Below are 21094 nucleotides of genomic sequence, written 5' to 3' on the forward strand. Positions count from 1 at the left end.
TGCGAGTTGTTTGATTTTAAAATTTTGCTTAAGAAATCGCATGGTCCGACTTGTGGTTCGGCAAATATGAATTTCGGGAAGTTAGAAAACGGACCCTCCGAGTTATTTGTTGTTGTCAATTTTTTTATGAAATAGAATATCAAACGCAATTCGGACCGTCCGTTTACTGATGGAGAACTCGTATGGTCCGAGTTCTGTTCCACTGACACCACATGGCTGTGAAGCACCTGTATTCTCTATATCCGAGTCCAACACTACTTTTGCTTCCATATTTAAATTAAAAAGTGACTAGACTACTGGTACTAGTCTCCTAGAACACCAATATTATTTAAAATAAAGTATAAACGATAAATATGTCTCTAACTTTTTATTTTGAAGATAAATAAGTTTTAAAACGCGAGACATCTAAATTCCTTTGGAGACCGATTTGTTCCAATATATTTTAGATGGAAGAATTTAAATATCTCATATTTTAGAAGATTAGAGACGATTTTATATTTTCAATTAATCACAGACTTATGTGTCTTTAAATTAAAAAGTTAGGGATCTATTTATCTTTTTCTCTATTATCTAACACATTATAAATATATGTCATGATTATTAATGTAAAAATTTTATTTCATTTTAATTTTATCACATAATATAAAATATTTTAAATTTTTATAAAAATATTAAATTAAAAATTTTGTATATATTTTATAGTTTATTGTAATAAATTTTTTATTTTAATATTTTATTATTAATCAGGAAATATATAAAAATTCAAATTAAATATTTTATAAAATGTGATCAAATAATAAAAATAAATAAGATTAATTACATAAATATATATTTAAATTATGTATTTTATATTAATATCATTATTTAAATCAACTAAATAGTTATTAATAATATATAATATTATAATAATTATGGTATTTTGGTAAAATGAATTAAATTATATGTTATTTTAATTTTGCAAAAAAATATTTAATTATTTTATTAGTCTCTATGATTTAACAAATTTTTTAATTAGACCTTTATAGTTTAAAATTTTGTAATTCAATTTTTATATTAGATAAATATTTGTAATTATATCTTTATTTATTGTTATTTTTCTGAAAAATTTACTAATTTAAAAATATTTACTTTTAAAATATTTCATAAATTATTTTTTATTAAACAAAAAAAATATTCTTTAACAAAAAAAATTCATAAAGACTTAATTAAAATCTTTTATCTTCTACAAAGATTCAATTACAAATTTTTAAATTATAAAATTTAATTAAAATTTAAAAAAATTATAAGAATTATCAGAATAATTAAATAAAAAATATGCATTTTATAAATAAAAGAGATAAGTGAGTATTGTCATTTATTATTCTTATTAATTATAATTATATTTGATATATATATATATATATAATTAATTACTAAATTAATTATTTATCTAAAATAAATATTAAAAAATAAAATATATATTAAAAATAATTTAAATAATATATATTCATGTCTAAATATATAATAACTGATTTAGTAAATTTTTGTAGTGGTTTAGATTTTTATATTAATTTGTCTGAATCTTGGGAGGCACTCTGGTGTGAGCGAGCGCTGTTTTAAGTTTTAACAGCTCCTTCCTTCTCTGATATTTCGTACATGGTAGCAGAAAACTCAGACACACCACCGAAAGCAGCGAGAAGAACGAGAGAGAGAGAGAGAGAATGTCATACTCAAGGTTCCTCAGCTCAAGTAAAGGCCCTTTGTGGGTTGCAGCTTACTGTTTCAAGCACCTCAAGAAAGCTCAAATCCTTCAGACTCACATTCCTTCCTCTGTTGGTTAGTCCTCTTATTCTTCTCTTTCTTTCTGCTCTTCCAACCCCTTCCAGAAATGAAGGACAAACCTTTTCTAAAATTTTCCTAAGCTCGCAAAACCCGAACTTTTAAACATGGTTTCATTTCTTCATTGCTTCTATCTTTCTTTGATTTTTTTCTTTTGTTCCCTTACTCTTAGCTTAGAATAATCCTAATTCTTGTTTCTATGCTTTTTCCGCACAAACAATGGTGGCAGGTAAGAGTGTGTTTACACATTTTTGTATGTGTTTGTTTGCGTGTTTATTTATTATTATCATTTATTTATTTTTTTCGTGTGTAATTTTCGTGTGTATGTAAGTAATTTGGGAAATTGGTCACAAAGGAGCTGTTTCTAGATAGGGTTTGTTGCAAAATTGGTGAAATTGTTATGCTGGACAAAGAAATTTGTGTATGGTTGTGGTACTGAATCATTTTACTTGTGTTCGTTTACTGTTTGATCTTTGGGGCTGCGTTTGGAACGAGAGAAATAGGGTGAGATAGGACACTGAGACTGTGGCACTGAAGACAGAGAGATACATTAGAGTTAACAAATTCTTTGGAGCCAAGTTTCAACCAAAATATAGACACACATTAAAATCAAGTTGTTGCACATTCATGGCTCCTCTTGCTTCACGAATGCTAGCTAAGTCTTACTCTGACAATAAACTTTAGTCCATCCATCTCTGTCTCAATGCTACACTGCTACCAAACATCTACCTCCATTACTCTCAGACACTAACCTAACAAAACGTAGCCTGGTATAACAGAATGTCTTGCCCCTTTAGGTGAAATCGTTGAGTTGTTATGGTAAAATATGAAGAAACTCATATGAAGACTGAAAATGGACCGTGGAAAGGGAGGGGAGGAGTATAACAAAGTTACCTGCTCCATTATTTGGGTTATTAAAGGGAATGAAATTAAAACATTTTTTTTTTAATCTTGTTAGTTTATAAATATTGGGAGTTTGGGACAGAAGGATATAGTTTCCAGTTGTAATTTTTTGTTTTCCAATAGACCTCAAATTTGGGGGGAAACTAAAATAGTCTTTTCAGGGGGAATAGATCCTCCTTGGTTTGTTTTCTTTTTTATTTCTTATAGTTTTAAGCTGCCAAATGAGGGAGCACATTTCCTTTTCCTTCCCCTGATTACCTATCATACAGGTTTTTTATTTTGTTTTTATAAATTATTTTATTTTATTTTTCCCATTGGTTTATAACTTTTAGATTTTATTGTTAGCAACTTAGCAGTATGGTAAAATTGGTTACAACTTAAAGTTTTATTTGCAAAAGGAAAGCATGTTGCAGTGACCTGATTTTTACACACGTATGGTGTGAAACAATTTGTTGGTTGGGACTCACAAATGTGAATGCTTATGTTGTTCAAAGATGCCAAGATAAGGTGGATCTTGCACTCAAACAATTCCAGGTGCAAAGGGTGTGAAATCTGATACCTTGTCCATTAATTTTTACCTCATCACATCAAACTGAATATATTTCCTTGGCTGTTGAAGTGTTAATGATTTGAGTAACTGTTTCCAAATAGAGAAAAAGAAAATCAAATTTCTCAGTGAAAGCAAGCTTAACAATCAGATGCAAACAAGTACTTGTTTGTTAAGAATAGTTCTTGTTCATGACACTTAACTGCCCTAGTTGTTATTCATTAGCTATTCACTGGTTGAGTGCTTTCCTAAACTGTTTGTGTATGTTTAATCCAATTTTATTTCAATGCTGTATCCTAATTGATATTTTAATATTATATAACTTGTGTGATCCTTTTGCTTGAACCTAGCATCCTTATTACACGAGTCAGGAATTTAGGTTAGATAGTATGTGACCTTTCTCCACTATGTATTTTCTGTTTTCAATGAATAATCTACTGTCAGATCTTCTATTCTATTGTTTCTACTGGTTGTAGATTATCTTGGATGATGGACTTCTTATACTCCTATTGGTTGTGTGAGGCTATATTTTCAACTCTGATTCCCAGGACACTCTTTTTGCCAATTGGAATGGTCCTGGGGCCAAGGGACAATGATGTGATGTAACTGAAATATTAAGATTTTAAATTTTCTCGAGTCTTGACTGCAATGTATATTGATTTCTTTTATTTTATTTGCCTTTCAAAATGATTATTTTCATCTAATTAAACCTGAGGTTTGCCACATGGCTTAGTGCTTATTGAAATAATTTTTATGAATTTCTAAGTGCTGAAATAAACTGTCTTGCGGAATCTGGGAGTATGTTATGTAGCTGACTTCAGTTTTTGTTTTTTGGTATTTTTTAACTTTCTGCAGACAAGATTTTGCAGGATGAAATGAATGCTATCTCCTATAGAGTGCTTGCCTATCTTCTTCTTGGTGTTGTCAGAATATATTCAAAGAAGGCTGAATATTTGTTAGATGATTGCAATGGGATGCTTGTTAGAATCAATAAGTTCGTGATCAAAACAAAAGACAAAGCACCCATGGAAACAATGCGGATGTCTGTTATTATACCAGACAGATTTGAGCTGGATGCTTTTGATCTAGACATACTTGAAGATGCTGGCGGGTAAGATATTATTAGTTTTACAAGTTTCATGTTGATAGAATTTTATTGACATTTTGCACTTTTTTTTTTTATTTCTGTTCATTACAGAGGCCATATTGCTTCACAGGAGGAAATTACTCTTAAAGGTACCTATAATTGCTTGAAAATCTTCCTGTCAAAGTAAGATTAATGTTAGTTTATGTAATATGCTGTGTTCTGAAACAGATGTTGTGTGTAGCAATGAGGGATTTGGGCTGTTTTCTCTAGACAAGGTATGTCTTCCATGTGTTCCATAGTTCTACTTTTGAACTACGCACCACATTATTATTCGTATTCTTATTGTTGTTGTTGCCTCACCGAGTAATTTTTTCCCTCTTTATTTTATTTTATTTTTTTAAATCTTGGGATCTTCACTGATACTTTTACCTCATCAAAGCTTTATTAAAACTAAGTGGGTTCAGTTGCATTAATCAAATGAGACTATTTTCTCCCCTTTGAAAAAAACTGTCTGTGGACCAACCATATAAATCAAGGTCATTCCTAATGGTTTGCCTTTAGTTTTTTTCTAATTCTTTTTCTTTCTCTACATTTAACTATAATAGTGCCTTCTATTTGTTCTACATTTCTTACTGGGGTTTCTATATGTTTCCTCCATAGTTGAACAAACCATGTAACGGTAGTTTCTACCATATTTTTATAATTGATCTTATCCACAGCTTTTTTTATCTGAGTTGATAAGTTATCACTTTCCCTATAAAACATTCTCATCTCTGCAATATTTAGCTAGGTTTATGCTGCCCAACATTTAGTTTCGTATAACATTGTAAATCTTATAGTTGTGTGTAAATCTTTTTCCTTTAACTCAGGCTGCATTCGGTTAGTGTTTACCCTGAGATATAGATATAGATATAGATATAGATATAGACATAGACGTAGACAGAGACAACAGACACAGACATCAGACACTTGAGTGATGGACATAAAATATTTGTCTATGTATTGCGTTTGGTAAAATAGATGGGCCAGACAGGTAAAACTTAAGAAAGTCCATGTAAAAAGGAGACTACTGTCGTCTTCTCTCTCCACCCTAACTTCCCCCTCTCACCACTTCCTTCAACCTCCAGCAAAAAATATCAGGAACCAGATTCAACAAAAATCAAGCAGAAGATATAAAACCAGATTCATAAAAAATCAACAAAAAACACCCATATTCATCCATTATCAAATTTGTTTCAGTATTTCTTCTTTCTTTTCTTGACCACATTTTTTTCTTTTCAAAAATAAAAATGAAACCAGAAAATATAGAGAACAAAGATCCACGGCAGAGGCGGCGAAGGTCTTTGATGACAAGAAGCGGCAACACAAGCAGCAGCGGCAAGATCGGCAGCAAGACTAGCATCAGCAGAGCAATGAGACGATGGCTGACAGGAGCATGACCAAGATGGTGAAAAAACAAACGGCGAATGGAAGCTCGCATTGTCTCAGATCTGGAGGCGTGAGAGATTATAGAGGGAGAGGAAGAGGGAAGAGAAGATGGAGGCGGACGACGGGGGGCAGAAGGTGGAGGGTGGAGGAAGGAGGTAGAACGGAAAAGGGAGAGAGGGAAAAGGGAAGGGAAGAAGACAGGGGCAAGAGAGTGGAGGAGGAATACTGAAGGAAGAGAGAAGAGAGAAGAGAAGAGAATGGCGGAAGAAGAAAGGTTGGGTAAATTTAAATTTTAAAAATTAGTCAAGGACAAACGTGGAAAAGAACTCTCATGTCTGTGTCTTAGTGTCTTATCTTTAAGGTTGTTAGGAGTAAGTAGTTGAGAGAGGTAGTTATGTTCACTGCTTAAAGGGTGTGTGTAAGGAGTATATATAGCTGTATTGTAAACTACATGAGAGAGATTTATTCATTCAATCAATAATATTGTTTCTTCACTCTCAAGCAACCCTCTCTTTCTCCGTTTCTTCCCCTATTCTCATCTTCTCCCCAATCTGCTAACTGCATCTTGATCTGGGTTGGCTTATACCTAGAAACCTTACAAAGGTGGTACACAAATTTTCTGTATTTGTGTCCATTTGTGTACTCCCCGATCTCGAAAGCCTTGTGTCTCAACAAAACAAACTGTGGATGTGTGTAACCATGTCTCTGGCAGATATGGACACCAACCAAATACTAACTTAGGAACACTTTTCTATTACAAGTAGTACCTGAATCAATCCGCTAAGAATACTACCTCTGTATGTTGATGTCCATTCTGACGGTTTTCTTGTGAATTTTTCTTTCTGAACTTATCCAGCATCTTTGAGTTGCTTTGCTAGATGTTTATGGACTTCAGTTTATGTTTTTCTATTCTTAATGCCAAGGGATTCTTGTGTAACAAGGCATTCTTTCATCCTCCATGGATTAAATGCTTTGTGCTCCAAAGCTCCTGGAGAGATCTTAACTATTAATTTCAGTGAAGTAAGAAGGAGAAAGGAAGAGAGAAAATAATAAATGGTAAGCCATTTGTGATTTGTGACTAGTGTGTTAGAACTGATTTTGTGATTCATGGTGACTAGTGTGTTAAGCCATTTGATGAGTACAGTATTGGGAATAATAGGAATATTGCATTGAAAATAGTATAAAATCATGCCATTTGAACGAGAGTAATAGGAATTCGTTGAGTTTTTGAAAACGTAAATTTTATTTTATCCTATTGCACTATATATAGTACTGTTGGGTGTCCATATTCAACATGGTATCATCTGTACTTTCCTTTGTGACCTATCTGTCACTATTCCTCTGTCGAGTTCCCTAATAAAAATAGCCACTCCATTTTTTAGTATAATATGAGAATTTCACATTGGTTATCAAACATAACATTGAGTCCTATTTGGAACACAGAGTTATAAGAAATTAAGTACATCTTATTGTTATTGAAACTGTAAATTGTGTTTAATTTCCTATTGCACTATGTATAGCGCTGATGGATGTCTTTACACAGGCAACCTAAAACCTAAGCTATTTGATCATAGATATTATTTCACTTTTCCTCCTCTTACTCTTTATGAATTCAACAATAACACGGTAAAGTGCACTTGTTTATTTAATTATTATGTCATTTCTATTAATACTGGTATAAAAATTAGTTGCAGTGAAAATTTTTTATCATTGCTTTGAAAAGTTATTGGCCTTTTGGATATGGATATTCTCGTGTTCTAGATGGTATGGATTCATTAACTTCTTACACTATGTAAACAGTTTTATTTGTTCTTACCTCTGCACCTCTTATTCATCTTAGTTTTTCTGATTTGCAGTTTGAGAAGTTTGATCTTTGTCAAAATATCTGCATTGATGATCATGCTATGTTGGAAGAGTATGTTTGTCAAATATTTAGAATATTAATTTTCATTTCAACATAAGTTGCCAGGGGAAATATTTTAGAATCATTGCATGGTACCTTCTTCACTGAAATTTAGTTTTGTAATGTCTTGCAGTTTTTGTGAATCACATGAGATGGACGTGGAATATGAATTTTTGCTGCCAAATAGTCCTACTAATTTAATGGAGGACAAGAATATATCTGAAAAGAGCATAGTCCATGTGGGTGAGCCAATGAACTTTGACATGGTTTTGTTAGCTGAAGGAGTAGAAAAAGAACCTGTTGACTTATTTGGTCAAGATCAACAAATTAATGAAATTCTGGCAATTCATGAAGCTGCATCATGCGAGGACAAATTACCTGAAGAAAGAAGTAGAATATCTAGAGATGAATGGGTGGATACCAGTATATTTTCTGGGAGAGTAAAGGAACCTGTGCTATCTGTTGAAGCACTTAATGAATCTCATCAAGTTGATGAAGAACAGAGTGTGGTTCTGGAGACATCAAGCTCATTGTGCCAAATGCAGAAAGAAAGTAATGAAGTTCATGAAATAAGAAATTTTCAAGAAAATACAAAAATGCCCCAAGAAGATAAATCCCATCAGAAAGATTTTTGCATGGACCACAGTAAATCTTCTGGTGCGGAGAAAAACCTTGAAGAAAACACTAAAAGATCTGTTGAAGAGCATGAGAAAGAGAGCAAATTTATGTGTCAAGTAAAGGTTTTACTTGAATGTGAAAAGCTTAAGGTTATTTCAGCGGAGTCAAAAAATCTTGATGCAACACCTCAGTCTAAGCTTCAAGGAAGTTCAGTTAGAAAACAAAAACAAGGTATAAAAGACCATCATACTTCATTTTGTCCTTTTCATTTTTGACATGTAGTTACATTTCCTTCATCTAAATTTTGCTTCTCTATTTAAAATTCATTTTGGACAGGAGCTACTTCACCAGAGTTTATGCATATTTCGACACCGGCTTTAAGGGAGCGTGCATCCTTTTCAAGGAAAAGAAAAATTGTTATTGATGGAATGGTAGTGGTGCCTAATGAGTGAGTGCTAATAGTTATAAGCAATATCTAGACACAATTATTTTTTACTATTCTATCGTAGTCATTCATATATTAACTGTCTTGCCAATGTATAGATACACATCTCAACTGGTACTTACCCTTCATTATGAACAAGAGTGATTCAAAACGATAGACTTGTCAAGTATCTAAGATTTGAAACTATTACCAACATTTTACTAATTAATGAACTTTTATCATCACCAGATTGATGGCATAATCTGACTGTTATATAGTCTTCATAGAATCTATATAGGCTTTTAGAATCTGTTAAAATCTGCAATATCCTATATATGATCCGTTTATTTGCACCAAGTTATATTTGTTTTTTTTTTTACCTTCTATTTGAAATAAATAGCAGCCATTCGACTCATCTTATAATGTCAATTCAGTTCAGTTTTTGACTTTCAAGTCCTTGTGTTGTACTGTTGTCCTCAGCAAAGTGATACTTTGAACTCTTGGATTTCAGGGTACTTAAAAAAAGTCTCTATGATACAAGTGACTTAATTGCTAACCGCAGAAAATTCCGCCGTACTTTATTGTCTGTGCAGAGAGAATCTCGCATATCCAATCTTTGTGATGGATTCCACAGACCTCTATTTCCTTGTAAGGCTTTTTTTTATTTATATTTTTGGGTAGTAAGGGATTCATAAATTCTGCAATCTTACTAATCTTCGTTTTCTTTTTGTGTTTTTTTTTTTTCCCCGCAGGTTCTTCCTTAGATCTTTGCTCCTTATTCTCTAAAAGCAAAATATCAAGTTCCCTCAAAATTGTGGAAAATCAAGAAAACTTAGATGTATCAAACTCTCAAACTGTTGGCAGTCCAGTGCATACAGCAATAGCTCCACAAACCCCTTGTCAGCGCCCAGTTCCCCTTCAAATTTTGGAAATTCCAGCGAGGTTAGATGTGTCAGAAAATGTTGGCAGTCCAGAGCAGATAGAAACTGCACCGAGAACGCCTCCTCAGTTGCAAAAGACAAAACTTAGACCAATTGAGCAACTGGAGAGAAATGAAATTCAGCACAGTGATAATTTAGAACCTTCAATTCCACATGGAACTATAGATAGAGAGCAACCTTTGAGAAGGGACGATGAACTCAATCTGATGGAAGAGGTAAAGAATGACTATGCCTCAAAAGTACTGTACTTCTGTTTAGTGTACTGAGAGTAATATTACTACTTTTGTCTGCAATATTATAGATCCCTAATTTTCTTCACAACTTACTCCAAGAAAAACCATAAAGCATTTTAATGTGGATATGAAAACTTAGCAAGCAAATTTTGATAAGGGATGAAGATCTTAATATGATGATTCATGCGCATGATGGTAATTGGTCGAAATGTCATGATCTCTGATTATACACACATGCATTCATGCGCACACACACAATGTGACTAATATGATGTGCCCTTGTGTGTACTTTGTTTGTCTCAGGTGATAAATTCATGTGAAACGGAGAATTCAGACTTGTGTGAGCACTCTTCAAAATCTTCATTTACAATTCATCATAATTTTTTAAAAACTATTTTCTTCCTAATATTACATGGTTTCCTTAATCTTTTCATACAGTAGCTGGGTGGTCTGAACGAACCAGGTGAGATGGTTGTTGGCTCTTTGAATGTCAACAAAACATTGCTTGTCTGCAATGTTAGTTTATGACTGGTTTCTTTCATAATGCACAGGAGAGTTGCGAGGTACTTGCACCGGAGTTATCTGGGCCTAAGGAAACAGACACACGAGCAAGTTGTGAATTTTTCACAAGTTTTGGAAGGACGCGTGAGGAAAGAATGTGCAAGGCTCTTTTATGAATTACTGGTATGTGCATTCTTGGTTCTAAGATTATATCCATGCTTAGAAGACATTCTGTTAGCAGTAAAAAATGTGGATTCATATGTTTAATAATCTTTTGGTTCCATAGATGGCGGATGCTGTCGTATGCTCCTGGAGCACATTTAGTGTGTACTCTTAGAAATGGTTGAGTTGTCTCCACGTGACTTCAAGGTCACGGGTTCAAGCCGTAGAATGAAAGCCACTGATGTTATTATCAGTTTAGGCTGCGTACATTACACCCTTTGGGTGAAGCCCTTCTTGGGAGCATGCATTACCGTGGGATGCTTGTGGACTGTCTTTTTTCCCTAGAAACATGCATAGCACTCATTCATTTATAATATTCAAAATTTATCTATAAAACAAAGAACGAGTAGTTATGCATGGTCATGGAGCTCACATTAAATGTGCTCCACATGCATGCAATTATTTCTTGTAAAAAGGGGGGAAGCTCTGTTTTAAACATAGCTATTTAATTTATAATAATAGTAGTAAAAAAATGGAACCTTAGGGTTCAATTTGGCTGGTGTTGGTGTTGGTGGTTGTGTACGTTTGTAACCTTTGAGTGAGGGAGATGCTGTCATACCAAACTGGATTATAAAATCTAATGATGCTGAAAACTTATGTTTGCCCTTTCGCTCTTTCGTTGTCATTGTTGAGGGTAGCAACAACGACGACGAAATCACCAGTTGGTTATTTAGTATTTACTTAAACAAGCTGGGTTCGTAGAAGAAAAAACAGACTGAAATTAACCAGTTGATTCTTCATAGTTTTCTTGCTTTGAAAGCAAGACTGCAGTGACCTGATTATGCCTCAAAACTAACGGCTTTTACAAATTTTCCCATTGCCTTTCAGGTTTTGAGAACCACAAGTTATGTGGGTGTCGAGCAAAATAGTGCTTATGGTGACATACTAATGGTTAAACTCCAAAAATTGGATCAAGCTTTTGGACTTATTGACTTGTAAAGCGACATAGGTACATCAGTACATGCCAGGTAATTTAGAATTTTAGTTTTAGAAATACCAAGTTTGTAGGACTCCGGTAGATATTTCTTTAGGACAGTTCTTGTAATTTTCTTTTGCTTTTTATTTTGGCCTTGTATCAGTCTTAATGTTTACTGCAGAGCATTATGTATATAGTATCTTTTAGATAACTAAACTAATAGAAGAGTTTTTTAATTCAAAAAATCAACATTGTAAAGCATTGCATGTTAAGGAATGAAAAATATTATGTTGAAATTATTAGCAAAGATATTTAAAAAATCAATTCACATTTAATAAATTATTAGAAATAGTAACTACTAGTTTAAAAAGCTAATTTTTGAATTGATTCAAGTAGTCTTTAATGTTATTTTATTTTATTTTAATATTATATTTTAATTCTATTCAATGAAAATGTATCTTATTTGTACTTATCAAAATAGTTAATAATATAGACATATGAAATTTTAATTTTTGAACAAAAAATTAATAAAGATATAACTATGCTACGTGTACACAAAAAATAATTACTCAAAATATATATTAAAGTACAAAATACATATTGAGAATGAAACGACATAAATATTTATATGCAAATACATAATAACTAATTTTTTATGTATATATAGTATTTTTAGTAAAAATAATCTTAGACATTATATAAATAATTATAAAATCTTAAATTTTTTATAGATTTACAATGTATATTTTCATGTGATTAAATTTTTATTATTTTATAATATTTATTAATCACTATTATAATTTATTTGAGTTTATATTGTGCGAGTTATATTCTAGTTATTAAATTAAGATAATAGAAACTCACATGTAAATAGAAGTGACAAATTCAATAGTAATTAACTTTTCAGTTTATCTATTTCTATATTTTAGAGGATTTAAATTCCAAATTTGTATATGTTTGATTAATATAAATAATATTTATTTGAAAATTATATATAAGAAATATTTTTTTATTTTATTTTATAATTGTACCAAGGAATTGGGTATTTTAGTCAAAACAAATTGATTTTATAATTTTAGAATTCACTCTTTTGTTCCCTTATGATGGGAAATAAACTAATATGTAAATGGATCTTAAACAAATTAGTTTAAGTAAAGGAATTATAAATTTATAATATACCCTAGCTGGTGGCCCCTTCCTGGCTGCTTCTCTTAAGAAGTTAAGGAAAGCAAACAAAAGTTAATAAACCGATAAAGCATCTAGTTGGCGCTGACAAGCAAATATCCACGTGCTTATCCGAAGGTTAAGCAGCCATTATTATTTTGAGAGAGAAGATTGTTCAGTCAAATAACTTTTGTCAAATTAAAGTTGCCAGGTTTACTCATTCATTTGAGTTAATAGCATATTATATTATTCTAGCATCCCGATTTTGTTTAAAAGAAAATTAAGTGAATAAGTTTTTTCTAATTTTTTAACTTTAAAATTTATAAAACAACATAAAAAATTCTTATTACAAATATAGAAACTTTTTGAATAAAACCACACGAATTTTTTGTTTTTCTTTTTATATTTTTTCTTCTCAAAAAGAAAAATAAGAAGGATAAAAAGAGGAAAATGTGAAACAAAAAATCTAGTAGCATAAGGAAGACAGGAAAAAGTAGAAAAATATTGAGTTGTGACTTGTGAGTGTAATTTTTTTATGGATTATTTTAAAAGATTTTGTTGAAAACTTGGTTAAATAATAAATTATTAATTTAGTATCACTCAATAAAAAATTCCGAGTTAATAATTAAATGGGAAATATTAGAAAAATTTGAGAAAAAAATATTCTAAAAATCCAATTTAAAAACAAACTAGATATACTATTAGTCACCAAAAAAAAAAAAACTAGATATACTATCATATTTGATGGATAATCATTTTAAGTGTACTTTCGTGTAAATAGACAAATACCAAATTCTCGTGCATGAAAAACTGCTGAATTATAGTATAAGTTTTTTGAGATATTGTATTATTCGAAGAGTTAATAATTAAATTAATTTTTAAAAGATGATGTATTTTTTAAATTTATCTTTAAAAGATTTTTTTAATTAAATTAGTCCATCAAAAGTTAAAAATTAATCATATTTATTCAATCACTACATTAATAATTTTTGTTTATAATTGATGTCATAAAATATTAATTGATATAATATACATAATATTTAACATATCTAATTAAATATCAACCAAATATGATCTATTAATTTAGCTATTTTTTTAAATTGCATAAATCCTATTCTCAATATAATAAATTTCTATAAACATATTTGGTTAGTATTCAATTGAATATATTAACTGTTATATATATTATTAATTAATATTTTATATTATTAATTATTAAAAAAAATTATTAATAGAATAACTAAAAAATAAATATAATTAATTTTTAATATTTAAAAAATTAATTCAATAAATAAAAATTTTTAAAAATAAATTAAAAAATATCTCATTTTTTTAAGATTAATTTGATTATTAACTTATTATTTAAATAAGTTAATGCAAGAAAAACAAAGGGATAAGGTCTACAGATGTGTTTGGATTGGGTAAGTTTTCGAATTTCGAGAGAAGTTGCAGCCTTGGAGCGAGGAGTCTCTTTTGTCATTTAATATTACAGCTGCATCGATCGTCATTAGTCACCTCCAAGCCTCCAACTAATAACAATATTGAATATGGAATTCTTATTGGGTATAGCTATCTCTTTTGTCAATCCATAGCTATCTCTTTTCAAAATTTGTGATCAACCATTCATTTTAAATTTGTTAAGTGCGGGACCAAGACGTGTAGTAGATGAAGAGCTTGCAATATAGATACTCTTGCTTTCTGTAGTGTTCAATGAATGGGATTAGGAAGACAAAGTCAAGGGTCATATAGGTATTAAATTTTATCTTTTTCTTATTTTATTGTGTTCAGTTATATTATAAAGTTGATTTAGTGATTAATTCTATTCTCAACTTTAATAAGTGTCAAAAATTTAAATTTGTCTTATATATAGTAATTTATTTGTTAACGATAAATTTTTAACTAGAGTTTTATCTGCAACGAATTAATATTTATTTTGTTGAATTGAAGGATACGTGAAAAATAAAATAATATATTATATAAAATAAAAAAATTTTAAAAGATAAAATAAGAATATAATAAATGAATCGTATTAAATATTCAATAATTATATCAATTTTTCTTTTTCTTTCTACAAATCTTTGTATTTTTTATTCATTGTATCAAGGATTAAACATTTTTTATCTCTCTATATCAAATTTATTTGAATGTTATTAAATTAAAAAAGATATTGTTTTTAATAACAAATATTTTTTATTTTTTAGTGTATTTATAAAATTTTAGTAATAAAAGTAAAAATACTAAAAAAAATAATTTTTTTTAATTTTTTTTTTACTTTAAAAAAGATATTCTTAACATTATAAATAAATAAAAAATATTTTATAATATTCAAATATAATTATTAAAGTAAAAATTATTTTTAAATAAAATATTTAAACATAAAATTATTTTTATTTTTTAAAAAAATAATCACTCAAAAAATAATCTTTTGACGCAACCTCGTCCAAATAAGCCCATAAAGTTGTGATTTTAACTCATAGATAGGTAGCTGTGACATCAGTGAACTGATAGCTTATGGGGCTGGATATCTAGATTCAATCAATCAAAGGATATTCCTCTCTTGACTTCATTGGCTTCTATCTCTTGTATTGGTGTGTTCCAGACTCCAGAGGAGTGAGGATAGCATATTTTCATCTCCTCAATAATAATAATCCTGCTCTCCAGGTACTCTCGATTTCTCCTTAATAATCACTCCTCAGGTATTTACATACTATTTCACACTTTATACCCTGCAGGACTTGAAAGTATCTTGGAAAATGAACACCCTTCGAGCGTTTTGGAACAGCCCAATTGGCCCAAAGACTACTCATTTTTGGGGTCCTACCTTCAATTGGAGTCTTCCACTTGCGGTAACTTCCTCAGCTTCCTAACTTTTCAGTTGTATCATAATGTCCCTGAAACTGGAAGAAAATTGTACTGCCTTGGTCTCTAAATTCTTTTCTGTCAAATGATAGAGACTAACGTTAGAAACTAATGTAGTATATTTTTTTAATTACGAAAATTATTATGGTGCAATTAAAAGTCATAGATGATTTTAGTGTAAACTGCCAATCTCAAAGATCAAATTAAAAGAGTTTAATTCCATTTTACTAGCTTATATTAAGTTGATAGATAAATTTCACCATATATATATGTATAAGTTCATGATGAAAAAAAAAGAGAGTCCTTACATTTATATCTTACCCAAAGGAAAAAACCCCTTATGTTTATACTAATTCCAATTAATTTATTGTAATTATTAGTTGCTTTATGAATGACTATGCAACTTGTATCAGGCGGCAATGGACACAAAGAAACCGCCAGAAGCGATTTCTGTCAATATGACTGCAGGTTATTTTAAATACTATAATTTCTTTTTCTTTGAGTAGTAATTTTCTTTAAAATAAAGATTCCAATATATAAAAAAAAAGAATTTAATTAACATGTGATAAGATAAGGCTATTAATAAAATATTTTAAATATTTTATTTTAATAAATATAAAATAAATATATTAAAAATTAATTTTTTATATTTTTAATAAAAAAATGTAATTTTAGTTAATATGTCTTTATAGGATACATTAAAAATTTAATTTTTTTGTGTTTTAATACAAAAATTTTTAATTTATAATTTTAACCTATACTCTTAAAATACATGATAGATAAAATCATAATTTTAACATGTGTCTTTAAATGATAAGATAGCTAAATTCATAAAAGTAAGAATATACAAATTAAATTCGAATCATTAAGGTATGTTGCATTAAGTTGAAATTTGAATAGAAGATGAATAGTGAAAGTTTGATATATAGTGCAGTGATGTGCATTTATTCGGCGCTATTCATGAGGTTTGCTTGGGTGGTACGGCCACGTAACTTGCATCTTTTTGCGTGCCATGTTTCCAATGAAACTGTGCAACTCTACCAGCTTTCAAGGTGGATCAGAGCTCAACGGTAAATCTGTTAATTCACATATCCTTATTTAATGTATTGGGAAGGAAAGTGAGATGTGCAAACCCATGGAGAGTAGGTGGATTTCACCGCCATGTGGAGTCCGATCATCCCATTTATTTAGTCACATGTAAATCAAATACTTATATATTCATAATCAGACTATTCGTTTTTTATTTTTAATTAAAAATTATTAATAATCAAAATGTTTTTGTAATTTAAAAAATTTTAAAATTATATTTTATAAAATTGAATTTTTTTAATTTGTATATTCTAAAATTTTAAAATTTAGTCTACATAAAATCGAATCATCTAATTTTTTTATAAATTTTATTATCATTTAAATCAGATAATCTAATTTATTAATTATAATTTAAAAAAATTACATTTCATATTAAAAAAAAACATACAAACTAATCATTCTAATAGATAATACACTGTCTTCATCTATTCTTAAAAAAATTAGCATGTTTTAACAATGGACTTAGAATTGGAATTGAGAACAATATTTATTTTTAAGATTTCCTTACATAGTACTCTTGTAAACAAACAAAGAAAAAAAATTATCGATAAAATAAATTCATATATATATATATATATATATATATATATATATATAGGTTTAAAAAGTTTACTTGTGTATATACATATATATTATTGAAAGATTAAAAGTTACCTTTTCCCAAAAAAAATTTGTTTCTTAACGAGTTTCCTTAATAAGACTTTTGTTTTATATGATACGTAATACGTTGGTGCGAATACAAACCAGAGATTTTAATCTGCTGTACATCAATAATGCTACGTAATAAAGTCATTTTAGTAATTAAATTAATTTAATAATTTAAAAATTAATAACTAAAAATTTTGATTGGAGAAAAAAAAACATAAGAATAAAAAAAACTACTTAATTAGATTTATTATAAAAATAACTTTTGTTCATCTAGTATGTTTCATATCGTATTAGATAAAAAAAAATGATATTTGTTTTTTATTGTTTAAAATTAAAATATTATAGCCAGTTAACCCTCGATTAAGTTGGATCACTAATGGGGTAATGCTATCTGTTACAAGGAAAAATCCTACAACTGTCCATTTTAAACTTTTATGTATTTAAAATCCTCTAAAATTTAAACTACTTTATCTAAAATGCAATTCGAGGCATTCTTTTAAAGTTAAAAATTATTTATATTCACTCTAAGGCACTTTTTTAGAGTTAAAACCTATCAAATACAGATATTTTGATAAATTATTGTATTTGTATATAAAATATATTTTGTATGTGATATTTATTTGACATATATATTTTTTGTGTTTAATTGTATTTTAATAAAAAAATATTTTTTTAAACATATTTAAATACTATCACTTGTCAATATATCTAATTTTACTTTTAATTTGTATTCTTAAAAATAAATTTTTAAATAGTATATAGTATTATTATTATTAAAATAAAAAATTATAAATATTTTATATAATTAAAAAGATATTAAAAATAATTTAAAAAATAATATTATTATAATTTATCTAAAAAATATTTTATATAATATATATATATATATATATGTTGTATTACGATATTTTATAAAAAATTAAAATGTGTGTTTCTATCGTGTCATATCATGTCTCTATGTTAGTTTTTGTACTTCATAAAAATGATGTATTTAAAATAAAATAATTATCACTCCACATAGTGAAATTCTTTATTCTGGGCATAAATGAGAAAATGAAGATATGTTTAAGCTCTAACATGAATTGGGATTTTATATTTTACTTTTTGAATTACTTGTTTGTATGGTATAATAGGGGCTATGATCAGAAAAAGGAGGAAGCTGCAGGTGAAGAGTAACACATTTGTACCATGACTTGTAGGTCGTTTTCATATAAAAATAAGTCATTTTATGATTCTCTACCATTTTCTCTTTTGATTTGTTTTGTTTTGTGGCTTGCCCACATCGCAAAAGTACTTAATGATAATTGATGTGTGACAAAAATATTGATCTATGTTTTAGAAGTAACTTTACCTATGGTGAAACCCACTTCCATAAGAATCTCCAGTTGGAATGGTTACAAAGGTTCATTGCTTCAAAAGAAAAACAGAAGTTTATTCAGCATGTTTTGCAGAAATAGAGGATGATATGAACTATATATAAGATTCAAGTATATTGGTTAAAATAGCGAAGTATTTTAACATCTATGTGACAAAAAATTTCTTTAAATCTTCAAGAGTAAATTTTAGGAACGATTACTCTAATGGTTAAATTAATTATTAAAAGTGACCTTTTGCATTAAAATTATTAAGAATGATTATTTTTTATAATATTTATGAGAAATACCAAAAATAAAAATTAAAAAGATAATATTATTCTTTTGTCTAAGATTTTTTTCTTTTTTTTTTTATTTTGGTTCTATTTTTGACTATCTTATTTTCTCATTCTTTCTGTTACCTTTATCTTTATTTTTGTAATATTTTTGTTGACTAAACAAAAAAAGACAGAGAAAAAAAAAAAAAAAACCAAATCAATTGGTTAGATTTATATTTGAGTCTATGTGATATTGAAGCTCACTCTACGGTTGAATTAAATTCGAATAAATATTCGCGTTAAAAGCAACTGCTCTAACCATACAATCTGCAACACTGTTCATATTTCTCGGAATTAAAATAATAGAGACTCTCCAATTCCAATTCATAACCTCTTGTATATGCTTTGCCAAATCCCATTTCAAAGTATTATTTCCAAGCATTCTTTGGTTTATCAAGAAAAGGACTTCCAAACAGTCTGTTTCACAAATCACCTCATGAAATCCACTATTCCGAACTAGAAGTAAATCTCTCCAAATAGCATACAATTCAGCAAAAAAAAAAAAAATACTACACATTTGACTTTTTCAGTGCAACTTTTTAACTAACATCCATCAGAATTGCGAACCATACAACCAAAACTAGCATAGTCAAAAAGAGCAAAACAACTAACATTATAATTCAATTTAACAGAATTAACAGGAGGAGGAACCTAATGCAAACAAAATGAAAGAAGAGACAAAGATTAATGCATAGCAAAAATGGTGTGGAGCTTCTTTACTGAACTACGAATCAAACTCACTACTTTATTAGCACTCCAAGAGTAGTATGTATTAAATAAGGTATAATTTCTGCTTCTCCAAATCTACCATATGGTTGAAAAGAAAATAAAAACATCCCTACTCCTTGTACTTCTATAGAGCCAATCACCTAAATCTGAATTATCTAAATACATGACTAAAAGGTTTCATATCTCTTTGGCATTGGGACATTCTCGAAGACAATGAAGCATGGTTTCAGAACCACTCTGACACTGATAACAAGTGCTTGGTAAAGCTAAGGCATGATCAAATCAAAACTCAGCCATAGGAAAAGCATTATAAAGACTGAGCCAAATCAAGAACTTGTACTTCTCAGGAATATGTAGTTGCCAAATGACCCAAACCCACAACAAATTATCATGCTTATTCCAGTCAAATTTTCTTTTGACTAGCCAAATGTATCCACTTCTAATTGGGTAGAGTCTAGAAGATGCCACACATCACGATCAACTCAGACTCTCTCCAGCGTTTAAATCCGGAATATAAGCGTTCAAACGCTATCTAACATCTTCTAGAATATTAGAGAAAATATTATAGAGATTCCATTAGCCACCTTGCCAAACGTCTCTAATAGGCAAAACATAATCAGATATAAGGGAGATCCTAAGCAATTGAGCCCTTAATACTCCACTTGTCAAATCAGAAAGATTGATCAAGTGATCTAATGCATCATGAGAAGCCATCCTTAAGAGCACCAAAAGTCTTTAAGATACTCTTCCAAACATGAAAAGCATTGCAAGACATAAGACCATCTAAAACTCCGTCATTCTTCAGGCACTTTACCTTTAATATGGCAACCCAAGACTTGTCCTGACAATGAAAAAGTTGTCAAACTAATTTACTAAGTGAAGATATATTAGCACATGTAGGATCTTTAACACCCAAGCCATCAAATTTTTTTAGAGTGACCATGGTCCTCCAATTAACAAGAGAAATGCCTCTGCTATCAACTTGACCCTTCCAAAGGAATTGCCCCATCATAGAAGACAATTTATCACAAACCCAATTTGAAAAAAAGAATACCTGCATATGATAGACAAGAATGGATGCCGCAACAGAATTGATTAGGCAAAGTCTCCATACTTTATTTAGAAGGCTTTCTTTTCAATTAGCTAATATTTCCCTCACTTTTTTAATCACCGATTGAAAAGAGGTCCTACTAGCATGGAAATGATTAAGATTAACTCCAAGGTATCTTCTTAAGTTCAAAGCAAATCTTATTGAAAAAACACTAGTAAAAATATCTCTTCTACAAGCAGTCACATTCTTAGAATAAAAAACTTTGGTCTTGTCAAGATTCACTTTCATTCTAGACACCTTGCAGAAGATGTTAAGAGAATGCA

General features: G+C 29.4%; 2 protein-coding genes across 4 annotated transcripts; both read left to right on the forward strand.

Annotated features, from left to right (window-relative positions):
- The first annotated feature begins 1528 nt into the window (after positions 1-1528).
- LOC112755126 (sister chromatid cohesion 1 protein 2) lies at positions 1529-11837 on the forward strand. Of its 3 annotated transcripts, none has more exons than XM_025803037.3 (13): positions 1529-1815; positions 4124-4379; positions 4467-4504; positions 4584-4630; positions 7640-7698; positions 7820-8535; positions 8641-8752; positions 9240-9376; positions 9481-9884; positions 10206-10242; positions 10341-10365; positions 10454-10586; positions 11454-11837. In XM_025803037.3, exons 1-13 carry the CDS (start codon positions 1701-1703, stop codon positions 11562-11564), a joined length of 2190 nt encoding a protein of 729 aa, XP_025658822.1. In that variant the 5' UTR covers positions 1529-1700; the 3' UTR covers positions 11565-11837. The 3 variants fall into 3 exon arrangements, 2 of the variants coding, with proteins under 2 accessions (XP_025658822.1, XP_025658823.1); XM_025803038.3 differs by having other exon boundaries at positions 10344-10365; XR_011874575.1 differs by lacking the exon at positions 10341-10365 and having other exon boundaries at positions 10206-10240; positions 10424-10586.
- A 2286-nt stretch (positions 11838-14123) lies between these two features.
- LOC112755129 (mitochondrial pyruvate carrier 1) lies at positions 14124-18739 on the forward strand. Its single transcript, XM_072221267.1, has 6 exons — positions 14124-14454; positions 15183-15366; positions 15438-15551; positions 15978-16032; positions 16499-16634; positions 18435-18739. The coding sequence occupies exons 3-6, from the start codon at positions 15459-15461 to the stop codon at positions 18475-18477; spliced, it is 327 nt and encodes a 108-aa protein (XP_072077368.1). The 5' UTR covers positions 14124-14454; positions 15183-15366; positions 15438-15458; the 3' UTR covers positions 18478-18739.
- The last annotated feature ends 2355 nt before the right edge of the window (positions 18740-21094 follow it).

The sequence above is a fragment of the Arachis hypogaea genome, chromosome 16, assembly GCF_003086295.3.
Source record: "Arachis hypogaea cultivar Tifrunner chromosome 16, arahy.Tifrunner.gnm2.J5K5, whole genome shotgun sequence".
In the NCBI taxonomy this organism is placed as follows: domain Eukaryota; kingdom Viridiplantae; phylum Streptophyta; class Magnoliopsida; order Fabales; family Fabaceae; genus Arachis; species Arachis hypogaea.